At 43.8% G+C, this 18,968-nt stretch overlaps 1 protein-coding gene across 1 annotated transcript in view; it reads right to left on the bottom strand.

The window, feature by feature from the left end:
* The window catches only part of LOC129108004 (intermembrane lipid transfer protein VPS13C-like), a 53,269-nt gene that overhangs the window by 12,409 nt on the left and 21,892 nt on the right, over positions 1–18,968 (bottom strand). Inside the window, 31 exon segments of the mRNA XM_054619630.1 lie at positions 169–273; positions 819–1,208; positions 1,404–1,701; positions 2,642–2,763; positions 2,847–3,007; positions 3,430–3,694; positions 4,031–4,186; positions 4,313–4,402; positions 4,708–4,839; positions 4,933–5,166; positions 5,373–5,465; positions 6,046–6,272; positions 6,801–7,054; positions 7,693–7,859; positions 8,153–8,274; positions 8,371–8,509; positions 10,237–10,384; positions 10,604–10,908; positions 11,166–11,333; positions 11,685–11,788; positions 11,865–11,984; positions 12,115–12,268; positions 12,606–12,665; positions 13,245–13,324; positions 13,670–13,826; positions 14,048–14,181; positions 14,306–14,414; positions 15,128–15,275; positions 15,841–16,145; positions 18,640–18,734; positions 18,737–18,806. Of these exon segments, the coding sequence (XP_054475605.1) occupies positions 169–273; positions 819–1,208; positions 1,404–1,701; positions 2,642–2,763; positions 2,847–3,007; positions 3,430–3,694; positions 4,031–4,186; positions 4,313–4,402; positions 4,708–4,839; positions 4,933–5,166; positions 5,373–5,465; positions 6,046–6,272; positions 6,801–7,054; positions 7,693–7,859; positions 8,153–8,274; positions 8,371–8,509; positions 10,237–10,384; positions 10,604–10,908; positions 11,166–11,333; positions 11,685–11,788; positions 11,865–11,984; positions 12,115–12,268; positions 12,606–12,665; positions 13,245–13,324; positions 13,670–13,826; positions 14,048–14,181; positions 14,306–14,414; positions 15,128–15,275; positions 15,841–16,145; positions 18,640–18,734; positions 18,737–18,806 (5,112 nt within the window).

Raw genomic sequence — 18,968 nt, 5'->3', positions numbered from 1 at the left:
TAGGTGAGCTTTGAGTTGAAAATTGTTTAATCTGATTTGACTAATCTGATTAGATTTAAATTAAATTTCCAAACTTGTCTCTATATCAGGATCTAAAAACAAACAGCTGGTATTCCAAACGTAATGACTAATATCTGAGATGCTGAGTGAGCTTTTTTTTTTAATTACCAGGAAGTCCATGTTGTTGGCGGGACAGCGAACGCAGCCGTAACTTCCCACAGTGTCCAGAGAGAAACCGTCCGACCAGGAGCTGGTGGAGACGCACAGCTGGAGCTGCAACAACAACACAAGTTCACCTCGCTGCACTGTGACCAACAACATCTTCACCAGCGCGACATGTGGCATTGTTCATGTGTGGAAAAGTTCAGGTGACACACAAGAAATCAGATGCAAACACATGAATTTGGGTTTTTACAATATATCTGATAAAAAAACATAAAAAATAAATAAAACTTTGGTAAAACTTTACATAAAACCAAATTTAAGGACTTACCCAAAATATTTAAATATAAACCCAAAAGTAAACCTGAGAATGTGTTGAACGTCTGCCCTGGTTCTTTGTCTCAGAGCATTTGTTTAGTTTAGCCTCAATGGAAATAAAACGGGAAAAAATTAATTTGGCTTCAAATATTTGGGTAAATTGAGTTTGTCCTGCGGGTGGCGCTACATGAAAGGTCCTGGGACCTTTAAAAACTCAAATATTTATCCTCTGGAGAGCAGGAACGACTTTAAGTCTAGCTGCAGACTGTTGAGATGACAGACGGTCGTCCTCAGACACATCTCTGCCTCTTCAGACTTGAAGACTTGGTCATCCTCACCTTGCTCTTGCTGAAGAGGTTCTTCTTCCTGAAGGAGAACAGGACGATGTCTCTGAAGTCGGCGGGGTGTTTGACGCTGACGTCCTCGGCTCTGTACTGCAGCACGCGAGACGTCTTGTTGATGATCCAGTACGGGCTGAAGAGCGACAGCAGCAGGCGGCTGGTCGTCCTCGTCACGTGCATGCTCAAGTCCACCGTCAAGCTGGAGTCTGAGTCGCAGGCCAGACACACGGACAGGAACTCGGGCATTTCCTGTTCGATGCGCAGGTGTCCGTGCCAGTCGCGTCCCTGATACCTCATCAGCACCAAGGACATGATCTCACCTGAGACCCGGGCGTTTAGGAGGTCCGACGTGCTGCCTTCCTGAAGCTCGTAAGAGTCTGCTGAGCTCTGAGGAGGAGAGACCAGACCAGACCACATTAGAGGAGATAGAATTAGATTCCATCAGCAGAGGGTAAGGTGTTTCGATTCCTTATTTCTTCAGATCATCTGATATGTGGAAATGATCTTAACCCTAACTGGTCAGATTCTAGTTCCCATGAACCTGATCAAATCTAGAACCCTTCTATCTGTTTCTATCTGTACCTCCATCAGGTAGCGGACGGTGTAGGGCAGCAGGTTGCGCAGCGTGGCCACCGGGTGGAGGTGGATGACGTAGGCCGGGTCCCAGTCCTCCTCCCCATGGCTGGTGATGTGTCGCAGGTCGTCGGGTACGGCCAGCGTGCTGACCATCAGCGGCAGCGGGCCGCTGTCGGTCGGCAGACACTGCAGCACCGAACGCACCTCAGAACTGCGGTGCACCTGCTCCTTCCACGCCATGCAGGTGGTGGAGGCACCGTACAGACTGTCCAGACAACCCGCCGGACGCACAAACAGCTGACACCTGGGGGTGGGGGCATTATAGTACACCGTCAACATCTCCTGAACAACTAGAGTAAGCACAGAGACCGACACCAGAACCTCTGCTGACCAGCAGGCTGAACTGTATTTATGTCAATCTTCCTGAATGAGACACAGGTTTAAGCCAAAACATTGTTGGAATGTTCAAATGGGTCTTTTAGTTTCTCAGTCTGTGTTTCCACCACATCTGAACAACCATGAAGGTAAGACAAAATAAGACCCTTAGAGGAGGAAAAACAAAGGCAGCACAGTTTCCAGAACAGAAGTGATCGCCATCCAATTCTGAACAACGCAATTCTTGCAGAAAGTCTCCATGTGTTTTAAACCAAATCACTGCATGATTTTTTTACTGGTTTTCCTCAATGTCTTAAAGTCTTTATGTGGTATTTTGGAGGCATCTTTGATCATTTTTTATTGATTCTCGAGTGGTACATTTTTTTAAATTTAGCACTAAATATGGGTAACAAATCATATCAACTCAAAAAGTGCTGCAAAAATGTATGAGACATAAATTGAATGAATAAATAGAACGTCCATCATATTGTTTTAAACCCTTTTACACTTTCACAATAAATGAATACATTACTGATGAGCATCTCAAATTGATGAGCAGCTTTCAGATGATTCACATCACTTCTTTGTGGTATCTACCGTTGACCTGCCATCTCCCCCTAAAGATCCCCCGCCGTCTTCATAAAGACAAAAAAGGGTCTCCAGCTTTAGAGCCTTTTTTCTCTCTCATGTTTAAAAATAACTAACTGGAAGTTCAGAGCAGCCGAGGGCGTCTATCTAAGGCTACTAACTTATGAATACCTGACGGAAACAAACTAAATAAGCGATGGAAAGAGAACATCGGTGGTGCTGCAGGATAACACCTCTCAGTGTGTTCCCTCGTGCCCCTGAGCAAGGCACTGTGATTCTACCTGTACGTTTCCAGGGGGATGTGAAACTCTGTCTCAGGTTCGGCCTGTCCGACGCTCTGCAGGCTCCTGGATGTGGGACAGTACTTCAGGATGGTGAACGGCACCGAGAAGTGATTCTTTATCTGAGAACACAAACGTTGATGCTGTCGGTTTCATCAACGAGTTCAGACTGTGGTGAAGTGTTTCAGTGTTGTGGGATTCAGACCTGCAGCGGCGAGCGGACGGTGATGACCTTGTTGCCCTCGGCGGCGTCGATCTGCAGCAGCACAGAAACGGCCTCCTTCAGCATCGGACCGCGGATGTTGTAGAGACGACGACCCGGTTTGTCCACAGCGATGTTGGCGATCTCGCTGTATCCGGAGGGAACTGTGGGTTCAGAGACACATCAGCCACCTTCAGTCACACATCTCTCCGTTTATAAGACACACACAGGCTGCCAAGCTCCACAATCATGGCAGAGCACTTTGGCGTTCAGTGTCTTGCCCATAAACAGAAGGAGCCGGGGATCAAACCGGTGAACCAGTGGATCAGTGGTGCTAGCATGAAGCAGCTACCAAAAAAAGACTATATATGCTAAAGGTGTGCACCAACAGAAGACTTTGAAAGCTCTACTTTAAGCACAACGTTAGATGTTACATCTCCTAGACAACACAGTTTGCTAAGCAGGAATTGAAATAAGAACCAGGGCTTTGTCCTTTGTGTTTGATATGTTCCTCATACAGGTAGTAGGCAGAACGTAATGTTGGTGTGAGTGTTGGAACCAGAGAATCAGAGTGAGGCGTTCTGACCGATGGTGAGGTTGAACAGGCAGCTCTCCTGCCGCTGTAGAGCCGACAGTTTTCCCCGTGACGACGGTTCGAACATGGAGTGCTCCAGGTCCATGGTCTGATCCACCGACAGCTCGTGTAGTTTCCCCTGTGATGGTGAACGCACCGGCCTCAGGTTGGCGCTGTGCTGCACGATGAGAGGAATCCCAAGAGAGTTTCTGAGGGTGAAGGGGGCCTTCTCCTTCAGAAAGTAGTCGAAGGTGGAGGCTGTGGCCTCAGAGAACGCCTGATGAAAACACAGCAACATGTTGGTAATGGTTATAAACGTAAAAAAAGCAATGATTTGAGACAAATAATCATAATTCATGATGTCTACGGTTTTAATGGATGTTATGTGTTGTACTTTGGTGAGGTTCTAGAAGATGTTATGTGTTGTACTTTGGTGAGGTTCTAGAAGATGTTATGTGTTGTACTTTGGTGAGGTTCTAGAAGATGTTATGTGTTGTACTTTGGCGAGGTTCTATAAGATTATATATATTGTATCTTGGTGATGTTATAGATTTAATACGTTGTACTTTGGTAGATGTTATGTGTTCTAGGTTCTAGATGTTATGTGTTGTACCTTGGCGAGGTTTTGGAAGACGCTGAGGCTGCATTGGGAAACAGTGATGTTCATGGTGTCTTTGGAGCAGATGTTGATGGCCGTGCGGGGTTCAGGCAGAATGACGAAGTCGTCTCCGTGAACCGGACTCTTGTCCTGGATCGGGTTGTTCCTCATCTGCAGGAACAAATACAACAATGTGGTTTATGTTTGTGTATCCTGTGTACGTCTGAAATGTGCTGTATAAATAAACATGCCTAGTGTTAGAAAGAGCAGCTAACAGCTAACAGCTGACAGATTTACCTCCAGCTCCAGGTTCCATCTGCGTCTGCCGCCATCGACTCGTTCGATCAGAGGCTCCCACACTGCATGGACCTCATTAAAGTAGTTCACCTGCAGACATATTACATCATGCACAATAAAACATCTTAATGTTATCAGTATCAGAAACATCAGAATATATAAAAACAATTAATTAAAAAAAGGTTTAAAATTAAAAAAAGTGTAAATGAAGGTGTTTCTCCAGAATGTTTCCACAGGTAATTATATCATAAAACTATGGAAATATCTCGTGAAAAATCCCAAGTTTGTCAAACATAAAGGCAATGTGAAGAACAGGTTCAGTTATGATGGACAGGTTCAGGTTCTGGTGTAAAGAACGGGCTCAGGTGTAAAGGACAGGATCAGACAGTTCTCACCTCCAGTTTCATGTCTGCACTGAGCTGCAGCAGAGACGACCAGTTTTTGGCCGATCCATTGAAGGAGGACTCGGCCAGCAGCAGAGGGACAGTCCGATGACCCAAACCGGACTCCAGAGTCACCTGGACCACCTGTTGGGCAACAACACTTTGTCAACAGGAAACACATCTCATCTTGTAAAGTTTCAGAATAAAAGGGTCTTCAGAGGAGCTGGAATGCCGTACCTTGACCTCGGCGATAAAGCTCTCGCCCTCTTGGCGGCCGTCCTGCTCTCTGAAGTTTTCGGTGACCTCGGAGGCCTGGTCCACTCCCAGGAACCAGTAGTTACAGCCGTAGACGTTCATGACCGACCAGAGGTCGCCGAAGTCCGTCTTCGACTCCTGACTCTGCTCGTCACTCTGCTTGGCCGTCATGGCGGCTGTTATCGTCTGCACTGTGTTCAGGATGAACGGAGAGATCTACGGGACAAAGACGATGAGTTCACTGACTGTATGATTCTGTCACTTATTCTGGTGACGGATGACTCCTGGTCTGAAGGAGAAAACATTCTAAATCTGGTGAGAACAACTTTACTTTTAGTTGTTGTAACATGTGCTTTGTTTGATTGTTGTGTTTTATAGTTCCATGAAGACATTTAAGAATAATATTTGATAACTCGGTGTACCTTGACAATGACTTCCTCCACCGTCACACAGCCGCTCAGTGGTTGGTTCGGGTGGGTTTTGGTCTCCAGGGCAAGAGAGCAGGGTCTCAACACCTATTGGACAGAGTCAGAGTCGTGATTCAGAGAGCACCTTCAGGTGAAGACGTGTTGATGGGGCAGAAAAGGAGATATTTCTTCCCCATCACTGAATCATGTCAGGATGAATGAGGACGGGCAAGAATTTTCAGTACAGTCAGGGAAAGAATTTATACGCAGTAAACAATTACATTTCTCCTGCAGTTAATACAAATATAAGATTTTTTGCACAAAAAGTTGTATGTTTGAAGAACTTTACTAGGCGTTTATATTTCTGTCTGTGGACAGATTTTGTAACCGCAATAAAGTCATAATCACAAACTAACATGTTTTTGGTTTGGGTCTAAATATGAGGAAATTTGAAGAAGGAAAACACTGAAATATTTTGTAAAACCTTAAAGTGTAACTTGGGTATCCCGATTTTGTGTCTAAGTGACTAATGTGGACAACATCTGCCCCCATTAGTACATACTGGTCCAGTATTGAGGGGGACGCTGCAGATGGCAGTCCTGAACCAGACTGCAATTCCTCACAAATACTGGAGTTACCCTTTAATGTACAACCTGCTTTGACTCCACGGGGGTTCCTGTGATCTTACCGTGGTGACGGCGTCGTCCTCCTTGTTTCGGATGAAGGGGCACGCGAGGACTTTGAGCTCCCTCAGGTTGGCCCTCGTGTTCTGGGTCCCGTCAGCCTCGGTCTGCAGGCTGACGTCACACTGAAACGAGGCCACGAGGGCGGGGGCGTCGGCCTTCATCAGGCTGGCCACGAACACCACCTCCGGGTCCACCACCACCGCCCGCAGACGAGTCCTGAGCTGAGAGGCTGCAGAGAGAAGACGAGCAGAGTTTAGATTATACTATGGTTTTCATTTCTGTTGTTGCTTTCCCTTTCATTTATTGTTATAATTAATAAAATCGATAGTTTGGATACCAGAAAGATATATTCTGGTGGATCTTGACTACAGAGTCTGTTTTTTCTGTCTGTACATTTAACTTTCTGGTATCTGCTGCTACGCAGATGACACACAACTCTTTGTCTTTGCCTCATCTCACGATTCTGTCGACATCATGTGAATATATATACAATACAGAGGCTTACTACCAAGGTTCTACGTTTACCCTCATCTTGTTAACTGCAAAGGTTCTCAAACTGGTTGTTTTAAGGATAAGCAAGAGGTGCTGCAACGTTTGTTCATTTTCTTTGCACATGAAGCTGCACATGGCATCATGACTCTGAAATATCAGAAAGTTACAATCTGCAGTCCCGGTCATTGTTATCATTTGTTATCAGTTTGTTTTTGTGCTAACTCTTTACAGTGGTTTCAAACCTTTGTGGGTCTCCTGTTCTTACCGGTCTTGGCGTCTGCTCGTGGCTCATTGGTCTGTCTCAGCGGCAGTCTGTCGCTCGGTGCAGACGTGTTGGTCGGAGCCGAACTCTGTGGCAGAGCCTGCAGGAAGAAATCTGCGACGGCCATCAAGAACTCCACACTGGCACACAGGTAAAGTTTCAGCAGGACGGCTACCACCTCCCGTTCTGCAGCGCTCTGTCGATACGTCACATCGATCATCGCCTCGGGGCTCTCCTCATCTCTACGGCCGACCATCCTGCAGCCACCAGGAAAAATAGAAACACAACGGGGAGAGCTAAGATGAGTCACCACAGAGGGTTCAGATAATGAGACCATAAACAATATGATTAAACACTGATAAATAACAGCCGCAGGGTTGTTTTTATTTTGTTATATACAGTAGCAGTCAAAGGTTTGGACACACCTTCTCATTCAACTACTTTGAAGAATGTAAAATATAAAACACATTCTGGTTTGTTGAGCATTTGTTTGTTTACCACATAATTCCATATGTGTTCCTTCATAGTTTGGATGTCTTCAATATTAATCTACAATGTAGAAAAAAATAAAGATAAAAATAAAGAAAAACCATTGAATGAGAAGGTGTGTCCAAACTTCTGACTGGTACTGTAGCTGCATTGTAAAAGCCAAAATGGAATTTGTTTGTGAGGTTTAAAAAAAGCTGTACTGGAGTGCATGGACTCTTACTGCAGCGGAGCTGTTTCCTATCTGCTGCAGTAAAACCACCAAACCAACATTCAGCAGAAGAAGAGGAGATGTTCTTTTCTTTCTTCTAAAATGGTGGTAACTCTGAGTTAGTCTGTGCCTGTCAATCAGTTTGATGGTATTGTCAGCACACACGCAGACAGAAAGCAGAGGTCATGTGACCGTTACCGTGAGGTCACTCTCTCCATGCCGGTCCTCAGGTCGTCCAGCGTGCAGGAGCTGAGGATGGTGGTCACCTCCATGCTGCCGTTGGTCAGGATCTTGCCTGAGGTTTTCAGCAGGTGGAGGGCGAACTCGCCAAGTCTGAGGTTCTGCTGGTGCTGGAGGTCCGAGGGCTGCAAGGAACAGGAACAACAATCAGAATCCCAAGAACTTGTAGATGGGAGCCAATCAACTTTAACCAGGACTGACAGGAAGTGATCATCAAAGACTGAATCCACATCATGGCTGGAATAACAACAGGGTTATTATGAAAAGCAGCAGAAACCTAACAACTAACGAGGTCAAATATTGAAAATAAAAGAAAGTTAAAAAGCTGCTCGAGCCTTCTAAGGCAGAAGGAAACACACACAGAACCTTCCAGAACACTAAGAGAACCTAATCAATGGGTCTTTATGTGGTTGCTGACCTGTTTGGGGTCGTTGCTGTACAGAACCAGACCCAGAGACTCAATGCTGAAGTTAAACTTCATGGTCTCCAGAACTTCCTCCTCCTCTTCATCACTGCTGACAGCCGGTTTCCCAACTTCACCTGAAGTCAGAAAACACAGATCGATGCCTTTAATTAGCTGAGAGTTAAATATCAACACGTATATTTCTATATGAATGTGATTATTACTATAGAGACCTGTCGGGGGGGCTCCGGTTGTGCGGAGCTGCACGCTGGTCTCCTGTCTCGGGGCGGTGGGCTCCAAACTGCCGGCCTCTCCCAGATTTTCCGTCAGGATCCTCAGCAGCACCTTCAGGTCGTCCTGACTCAGCTCCACCTACAGGTCCACAACAGACATGGAGCTCATCAGAGACACCCCCACCAGTAATGGTCCTCTGTGTGGTCACCAGACATGTCCAGGTCAATCCTCTCCTTTTGTCTCTTAAGATTGATATTTTCTTTTCTTTTTGCCCAGTACAGATATCTGTTTAGCCTAGCTTAGCATAAAGACTGAAGCAGGGGTAATCTGCTAGACTAGACCGGACCTGTGGGACTTCTCTGTGATATCAATATAGTTGATCTCAGACCAGCTGCTGTCATTAACCATTATTCTTGTTCATTGTGTGAGATCATAGGATTATGATTTGATATGCAGTACAACAGCTTGGTGATCACTTCCAGTTTAGTTAGCATTTTGAGCCTTGATCAAACTTCACATTACAGAGAACTAGAAATGGGAACAACTATATCAACACACAGTGTGTGATCACAGATAGCAAGGAGGGGAAGGTCTCTCTCTCCAACTACAAATACCAATAAAAGTGTTCTACGTCACAGGTGGAGGCTTCAGGGCGGGGACAAGCTAGAACGGGACCTCAACACTACAGGGAAGCAAACTGTACCTTTGGTGGTATACGTGTCAACTGGAACAGAGGAGTCAGAAACAGTTTGTCACTCTGCAGAAATGGCAGTCTACACCTACAAAGCCTGACATGATCAGGTAACATGATGCCTTCAGGAGCTTATTGTACCCTGTTACCCCACTAGAGGGCTGTGCTCCCAGAGGGCAGGGCCAGAGCCTTCAGTTATCAAGACAACATTTAAGAGCAGGCTGAAGACCTTCCTCTGTGGTAACTTATAGTTACACTCATTTAAGAGCAGGCTGAAGACCTTCCTATAGTTCTGTCAGGGTTAGGACTCTTATAGTTAGGACTGGTTCAGGTCTATAGTTAGGTCTAGGTCTATAGTTAGGACTGGTTCAGGTCAGGTCTATAGTTAGGACTGGTTCAGGTTTATAGTTAGGACTGGTTCAGGTTTATAGTTAGGACTGGTTCAGGTTTATAGTTAGGACTGGTTTCAGGTTTATAGTTAGGACTGGTTCAGGTTTATAGTTAGGACTGGTTCAGGTCTATAGTTAGGACTGGTTCAGGTCTATAGTTAGGACTGGTTCAGGTCTATAGTTAGGACTGGTTCAGGTCTATATTAGGACTGGTTCAGGTTAGGACTGGTTCAGGTCTATAGTTAGGACTGGTTCAGGTCTATAGTTAGGACTGGTTCAGGTTTATAGTTAGGACTGGTTCAGGTTTATAGTTAGGACTGGTTCAGGTCTATAGTTAGTTAGGACTGGTTCAGGTCTATAGTTAGGACTGGTTCAGGTCTATAGTTAGGACTATAGTTAGGACTGGTTCAGGTCTATAGTTACTGGGTTAGGACTGGTTCAGGTCTATAGTTAGGACTGGTTCAGGTCTATAGTTAGGACTGGTTCAGGTCTATAGTTAGGACTGGTTCAGGTCTATAGTTAGGACTGGTCAGGTCTATAGTTAGGACTGGTTCAGGTCTATAGTTAGGGCTGGTTCAGGTTTATAGTCCTCACTTTGTAAAGGTTAACGTACTGTTTCATATTCTGCAGTCAATAAAAACAGATAAAACCAATCTGACACGGTACTTTAACTTAAAAACCATCCGCACTGGTTCCTCTCAGAAAAAGCTGCGCTTACTGTTTTGCGGCTCATCAACTCCTCCTCCTCCTCCTCCTCCTCCTCCTCCTCCTCCTCCTCCTCCTACCTTCATGGGCTTCAGATCTCCATCGATCTCCACGGCAACCATCTTCTTGTACCAGGAAGCTGCCAGGTTCCTCTTGACATTCAAGTGTAGGTTCACTGGTTCCAGCAGCTCGATGGTGGGTTGACCTGAACCCGGCTCCATACAGGTCCTGATAGAAAAGATAGACTTTTTGAGTAATCTTACATGTGGTTTCTTAAAGTATGATTACTCCACAAGAATATCTCCTCCTCCTGTTGTTCATATTTAATAAAAAAAATAACTTTTTGGAATAATTCTTCTAGTTTCTGAACTTTTTAACATTATAGTCCTGAACTAAATGATGCAGTCTTTGGTTTTAGGTTGTTTTTCTGCCGTTTCTGGCTCTGACCTGGAGAGTTTGAGTTGCGTCAGCTGGACGTCCATGTTGTCGATGACGGCCGGCAGCGGGCATCCATCAACGGGCAGCAGAGAGAAGCTGTTCCCCACTGTGATCAGACCCAGGTCCATCACAAGTGCATCGTGGGAGGTGGAGGACTGCGGGATGATGATGAGCGGCGCTTTCAGCTTGATGTCCATGGACAGACGGAAGCTCTTCTGGGCAAAGTCACGGACGCTGGACGCCGCCTTCTCCGCCGCCTGAGCCGTGGCGGCGCTCAGAGCCTCTTTAGCCGTCTGGAAGTTGTTGGTAAAGTTCTGAATGGAAAAAAACAGAAATAAAATGAGTTTATTGAGGAATCACTGGATTTCTGTGAATGAAACGTGTTATTGACTCCTTAATCTAAATCAAAGATTAAAAACGTAAAATATATTTATTCACCAAAAACAAAAAGACGACGGTCCAATTTTTTAAATTTATGTTATATCCTAAAACTGTTCTAACTCTGCTTAGGTAAAAACAGCTGTGTTAAAACTAACATTTAACCTAAATCTCTCAGCAGTGTGAGACTCACCAGCAGCGACATGATGAACTTGTGCAGGTAAACCACCTGGATGCAGCCCACGTTCAGCTTGACTCTGCCGTCAGTTTTGGAGGTGTCGGCGTAGCCGGAGCCCTCTGTGGCGTTAGGAGTGAGACTCATGGTGAAGCTGAACACCTCATCACCCACGATGGAGATCGCCTGAAGAACAGAAACATGAGTGATATAAGGAAGTCCAGAAGGGTCCGAGTACGTCAACTGCAGTCTGAGGTAGTCCAGGGTAGTCTGAGGGAGTCTTGGGTAGTATAAGGGTAGTCCAGGGTAGTCTGAACTATGTATGCATGTCATTGAATCACAATCAGAAAAATCAAACATAATCAATCGTCAAATCGTGTTTGATCTTTTTGAGTCTTGCCACTGTGGTCTGAGCTCATCTGTGCTAAACTCTTGAGGGGAATTTTCAGGAGCCAATGAAAACCGGTGCATGTAAAATGATGAAAGGTGAACTCTATAACAGAAATCAGCATTAACACAGTGAGTCAGCTGACCGACCTTCTTGTGGACGCTTTTGGGATCAACGTTGAGGACGATGAAATCTCTCAGGCGGGCTGATATGTGGGTTTGTGTTCCTTGCATCAGCAGAGAGCCGTTGATACCTGAAGGACACATCAAACTGGGTAAATAAGGGTTTCTGTAGACAAACGAGGGCAGAACTCAGATGTGATCCGGTACCTTGGATCTTGATGTCGGCCATGTTGCAGCTCTGGTCGCACACCAGGACGTTGAAGGCTCCCAGCGTCATCATCACCTTCAGGTCAGTGACGTCACTTTCGGCAGGTGACACCAGGGCGGCTGACAGGAAGCAGAGTAGGGGTTTATGTTTACACTTTGAGGGCAAAGTTCAACCTGAGGCAGTTGTTTTTTTTCCTCTATACTTGTACCGGGAAGTTATTTGAGCTCATTCTGTTTGTGTTGTACTTACTGGACTTGGCAGACACCGTCTTGTCCTCCGTCTTCGGTCTGATCTCTCTCTCTGGAGACGCCACGCTGCCAGACGACAGCGCCACCGACAGGAAGTTGATGGCTGACAGCAGAGCCTCAGTGTGGAGCATGAGGTCGAGAGAGGTGAACGTCACCTGGAATCAGAGAGAGAGAGAGAGAGAGAGAGAGAGAGAGACAGACAGACAGAGAGAGAGAGAGAGAGAGAGAGAGAGAGAGAGAGAGAGAGAGGGAGGGAGAGAGAGAGAGAGTGTAAATTATTATTTTTATTTCACAGGTCGATTATTTCAGAAGTGTCCAACCATCCGGATGGAGCCAAAGAGTTTTCATAAACTATAAAAAAATATATATTAAATTGACATGATCAAATGAAGCTTCAATCACAAACACATAAACTGATAATCAGTGTGTGTGTGTGTGTGTGTGTGTGTGTGTGTGTGTGTGTGTGTGTGTGTGTGTGTGTCTGTGACTCACGTTGATCATCTGCTCGGTGTTTTTGAAGACTGTGGAGAAGTTCGGCCCTGAGCGGTCAGCCTGAGGAAACACAAACAGGAAGTTTAAGTTACTCTCAGTTTTATTCTTTGATCCCGGATGGCCTCCTGCTCTGAATGGGGATGTCACCATACCAGAACTGTAGCAGTCAATACCCATACCAGTGGTTCTATGATTCTCGATACCCCATTCCATACCAGAGTAAAAAAAACAACCAATGTTATTCAACATAAACTCTTTTATAACCATTTGAATACTGTTTTTTGTTCATTTATATTAATACCTGATGATCCACCTCAAGCTTCTTCCAAAAAACTAAATGTTACATTTAAACATTATGTTTACCCTCTCCCAAAACTCAATTTTACCAAATGGAGCTTGAACATATCATAATGTAAACCACCAGAGTTCTGCAGACATGACTCAGCATTTTGTTCACTTTCTGTTCCCTCTTCTGGGAGTCAATGTCTGTATATGAGGAGTTTTTAATGTTTAGTTCTCTGATATAAAATATGTCCGTAAACACCCGTCTGGTGAGATTAGAAGCTTTTAAGTGTCTCGTCATCACCACACCTGTTTCTAAACAGGTGATCTGCTCACAGGAGTCACTGATGTGTTCACCTTGAAATACTGCACTTTGAGCAGTTCAGCTCCAGACTCCACAGAAGAGCTGATGAGACACAGCGGCTCGCCACTCGAGTCTGAAACAAGACGACACAAATATATATAAATCACACTGCTGTACGTTTACATGTTTTATCATATTTACCAGAAAACTACTGCGTTCTCTCTATTTTACACCAGGAAAACACTGTAGTTCACCAGATAAACACTGTAGTTCACCATGAAAACACTGTAGTTCACCATGAAAACACTGTAGTTCACCATGAAAACACTGTAGTTCACCAGATAAACACTGTAGTTCACCATAGAAAACACTGTAGTTCACCATATAAACACTGTAGTTCACCACTTGCTCCTAAATGACTGTAATGTAATGTAATGTAAAGAGACCATAACAACACTTGCTCCACAGAGGCTCTGACCTTTGAACTCCAGACACTTCATGGTGATCTTGTTGATGAACGTCGTGGCACACATGTCGTACTTCCTGACTTTGGTGTTGATGCCCAGTTGAGCGACGTGAAAGACCAGGAAAGGTGACTCCTCCTGACCTCTGGGCTTCTTCAGGGTCAGCAACACCTTGAGGAGCAGACAGGAAACAGATTCTGACACTCAGCAGAACTTTGGAGGAACAAATTGACAAGATTAAAGTCAGTCAGGACAAATAACTCCTGATCAGACCTTCAGCTTCATCTTTCAGATTTAGGATCTCTGATGTTTCCCATCAACACGGTTTGAACGTGTTTTTTGTGACAGTAGAAAAGTCTAAATCAATCTTCTAACAGACTTTGCCTTCCTACCTCTTTGATTTCAAAGTTCAGGAGAACGTTGATGGTGTTCTCAGTCTCGCCTCCGTTGGTGGTGGCCATCGCACCGTTAGATCCCGTCTGTGACGACACCACCTCCACCTGCTGCTCAGCAAGCTCCGCCTTCTCTGAGGACGAAAACTGGTCTTTAAAATCACTTATTCCTCTTTGTTCAGGTCTTCTTCAGTGTCTGATTGGTTGAAGGTGATTCTAACCAAGTCAGATTTCCCATCATGCACTGGGTGAAGTTACCTGGAGCCACCTGTCTTTTGACGTCCATGCTGTGCTCTTTACTGCCCTCCCCGATGTTCTCCACCAGGATCTTCATCAGCACACCGAGGTCTTCATTTCCCAAACTCATCTGAGGAACAACCAACGGTTTAATGTGTCTGAGAAACTGCGATTCTTATTTAATATGAGCTAATTGACAACCATTTCCAGAACATAAATCTGAACATTGGATAGAGCCGGGTTTCACAGTTTCATTATGTTGCCATCCTAGAATCAAAGGATTTTATAGAATGAATTCAGGATATCTCTTTGTATCACTCCATCAATCAGAAAATTCTCTCAACAGAGAGTTCCATGTTTTTAGTAATAAATGTTGTATAAATGAGGCTATGAATGATTTATGAACAAACCCCTCTGTGTTAACCTTCAGAATATAGAGAGGAATGAAGCTGTAAAGTTTGGTGTATGTAAGAGCTACTGAAGTGGAGATTTATGGATCAGAGTCTGAGAAAAAACTCATTTAGAGAAAACGTCCTTTAAAGATATGTTTAGTTAAATTACATACATGTTGAAGACTCTACAGGTGAATAGGGTAAAAAAATAACTAATAGATATCAACATGAAACTTCACCAGCTGATTACTGACATTAAGACATTTATGTTTTGTATTACAAGTTTTTGTAAATGTTATGTTTAAATATGCAAATAAGGCATTAATGGTAACTTTTAGTGAATTTAAGAGAAGCAAATAGACAAAGTAGTAAAATAAATGTTTCCTCTCCACTGATTTGAAAGAAAGTCTCTTTTTCCTGCCTTCAACAACAACACACACGAGAGACCTACGTTGAGGGACTGGAGGACTCCCTGGACCTGGACTCCGGGGATCTCGGTGAACCAGGAAGCAGCCAGGTTCCTGGTGACCAGCAGCTCTAAGTTGATTGGCTGGAGGATCTCGATGTCCTGGTGAGAGGAGTCCTGATTCAGCGTGGCTCTGAAAAACACATTTCATATTAACGTTAGATTGTCTGTTTGATCATCGTCATGTTTTCATGCAGGGACACAAAAACATTCATTTCACGGTTTCTCTGCTGTCTATCATCTTCAAACTATTTCTGCTCCTGAGATCCAAACTTTTGACCGTTTGAAACTTGTTAAACAAAATAAATATCTTTAATATAATTCTCTCAGTAACAGGCAAAGTTCACCAGGAGTTAGATTCTTCTTTTGGGCCTCTGCTCACCCTGAATGACATTGTCACATTTCATCATTTCATTTCAATAAAAACAATCCAGTGGATCCTCCCAGTATGACGTCCTCCTCTCTGCTAACTGGGTATAAACCAGTTTATACTCTGACTGAGGAGCTTTTGTTTGACTGGATGGTGACACACAGCTAATGAGCTAACATAGCGTCCAATCAGAGGTCAGCCAGGTCAGAACCGACCCGTTATTGGTTGACGGGCACAAATCAGTTGGTCACAGTTCACCAAAAGGTTGAACATCAAACCACCAGTGACCCCATTCAAACAAAGTGTGTTTGGTTTAATAGCCAGATACCTGGAGAGCTTCAGATGAGTCAGCTTGACGTCCATCTTCTCCACCACCACCGGCAGAGAGAAACCTTCAACGGGCAGCAGGGAGAAGCTGTTCCCCACTGTGATCAGACCCAGATCCACCACCACGGCATTCTGGGAGGTGGAGGACTGGGGGACGATGATGAGCGGCGCCTTCAGCTTGATGTCCATGGACAGACGGAAGCTCTTCTGGGCGAAGCCCCGGACGCTGGACGCCGCCTTCTCAGCCGCCTGAGCCGTGGCGGCGCTCAGAGCCTCTTTAGCCGTCTGGAAGTTATCAACGAACATCTGAGGAATGAAACACGAGTCAGGAGGTGAGACGACAAGATGAGGAAGACTCAGAGAAACATGATGAAGGAGTAAAGTCAGAGGGAGTCAATGTGAGGCGTTCACTGTCTGCAGCGTACGCCGTCATTTCTGTTTCATAAACCTTCAGATTGATAATATGAACCTCAGACTAATAACATCAGTTATGACAAATATGTTCCTGCATTTACATAAATCTATTATACGAAGAAAATCTTCTGAGAATAATTGAAAGCTTTTAAATCTGTAAATTCAAAAACTGAACATATTCGTGAACCGAATTCAAAGGTTCAGAGTTTTTTGTAGTTTTTGAAACAAAAATGAAGTTCAAAAAGTGAAGAACTGTTTTCAGGGGTGGAAGTGAGGTCACACAGGCGGAGGTCATGTGACTGATGGGAGGGGGGGTGCAGTGAGGGGGGTGTTAATGATGGTGGCTGAGTGAGTTGCATAGCCTTATGGAGGAAGTGAGCTCTGATATCTGCTGTGCATGAAAAACATTCCTGTATCCCTCCATCAACCTGTCAGCTTCCTACAAACAGGGCGCTTGTTTTCTCAAGCTTAGCGTTTTTAGGGGTGTTTTGCAGTTTTCGTTGCTGTTCTTCAGGTTCAGATGTGATGAAATCTGCCTCAGACACTGTGATGCATTTATCAGACAGACTCACAGAGACGGAGTAGATTAAAGGTGAAGTCTTGTTTTTGCACAAGGATTTAAAAAAGAGGAGGAGTCACACAGTTTGTGATGCCTCTTTATTATGAAGTTCGTTCCTTTACTTTTATACTGAAGGAATCTACAGCGAGGACGCATCGTAACAATAGAGCAGAGGGGATGAAGTGATGCTTAAATAAAGCACATAGACTAACTCAATATTTATTTTGTTATTTTCTGCTGCATTACTTTGCATTAAATAAAAAACATTAAGAATACATGATGAGGCAGCGGTTTGTTCCATGTTAGGAATTAGCAGAATGTTCATGGTTTCCAGTTTTTACTGGTTAGTGTAAAACAGCTCTGAGGTTAGTGAAGGTTCGGTTTCTCCTGATGATATTTAAGGCGGACTGGAGGAGCGGTGGAGTCGCTGAGTGAAGCTAAAGCAGAAGGTTTTGATGCAGATCAGAGCTGCATGCTGGGAGCTGTACCTCGTCAGCAGACGCATACTGAAAGCTAAAAGAGGCCTGAAAGAACAAAACACATCGACAAGACGAGAAACATGAGACACAAGAAAGTGCAGAGAAGAGCGTGCAACAGGAAACACAACAAACACTGAAAAGTACAGTTTACCACAAACGCATCACAGATCAGAAGATTAAACTCATGTAAATCATCAACAAGTAGCTTTTCACATCATTTGTCCTGTTTCTCGTGAAAATCTTGTTTTATAATTAAGAGTTAATAACTTATTCACATCATATTATAGTTATTATAAAAAAAACTCGAAGTACATATTTACCAGAGAGAAGTCAAATTCACTCTAAAGAATGAGCCGGATCTATAGGAAACGTTTATTGAACTAGTGTTGTAAACGTCACTCATTCGCTGATGATGTAAAACATTTGCAGGAAAGACGAGTGTTCCTGTTTGTTCCTGTTTTTGCTTAAAGTATATAAAAACATGATCATGGCTGCAGAGATGTATTCAAGTCCAAAACACTCCACAGGAAGTAAACACGTTTACTTTCCTTCATCTTCATCAGCTAACTCACATATTATATACATTTAGAATATATATAATACAAGAGATCTGCAGGAATGAGTCCTGAATCACAGACATGACTCAGCATTTTTACACTTCCTGTTCTCTCTTCTTTAAGTCAGTGTTTTTTCTGAATGCGTTTCTGGTCCGACGTCTGAAATAAAGTCTGTTTAATCAAAGCTGAAGAGATTTTAACATTTAGTTCTATGATATTAAATAGGTCAGTAAATACTTCTGTGATAAATCTTAGAAAAAGAGTCTAAATGAGACGTCATGTGACCGTGGTGGAGTTCCTTTCAGAGCCCAACATTAGATTTTTACTTTCTTCAAACATCATAAAAGAAGTGTTCATTTGTGAAGATTATCTTGTTGAACAAAACCTGTAAGAATCATAAACGTTTGTTTGAAACAGAGATTATTTTGATGCGATAATACAAAATCAAATGATAGTCTGTATCTGTCTTTATCTGATGAGATAAAAAGTCATAAAAACTAATATTTCAGTGACTCTATGTTGAAACTACCTAATGGTACAAACTAATCTTTAAATAATACTGTAAAAACAGAACTGATAAAACTGAAAGCAGAAAACAACAAATACATACAACCTATTTATGTGTTTGTTTATGTGTAGATATGAATCTTCAGGTGTATAGATTTAAATGTGCATGTGTTTATATGCATATTTGTGTTTATAAACATACTCACTGGCACTGAATAACTGTGTATATATGTTCCTGTATCAATAAAAGATGTATACACATGTATTAATAAATCATTTCTGACCAGCAGCGACATGAGGAACTTGTGCAGGTAGACGATCCGGATGCAGCCCAGACGCATCGTCACCTTCCCGTCCACCCTCGACGTGTCGCTGTAGCCGGCCCCTCCGTCGCCCCCGGAAACAGGAGGAGCTTGAAGCTGAACACCTCCTCACCCATGATGGACACGGCCTATGGGGGGGGGAAGGTCAGCATCACCTGCACCTACAAACACTTATCCTGGTACAACTGAAGCTACTTTAAAGTTAAATCTAAATAAATCTGAGACACAAAGCAGATCGTTTCTCAGGAGACAAACTGGAATTCGTTCCTGTTGTTTAATACAAATAAATA

The sequence above is a fragment of the Anoplopoma fimbria genome, chromosome 2, assembly GCF_027596085.1.
Source record: "Anoplopoma fimbria isolate UVic2021 breed Golden Eagle Sablefish chromosome 2, Afim_UVic_2022, whole genome shotgun sequence".
Lineage (NCBI taxonomy): Eukaryota > Metazoa > Chordata > Actinopteri > Perciformes > Anoplopomatidae > Anoplopoma > Anoplopoma fimbria.
This window is presented reverse-complemented; position numbering and strand designations above follow the sequence as displayed.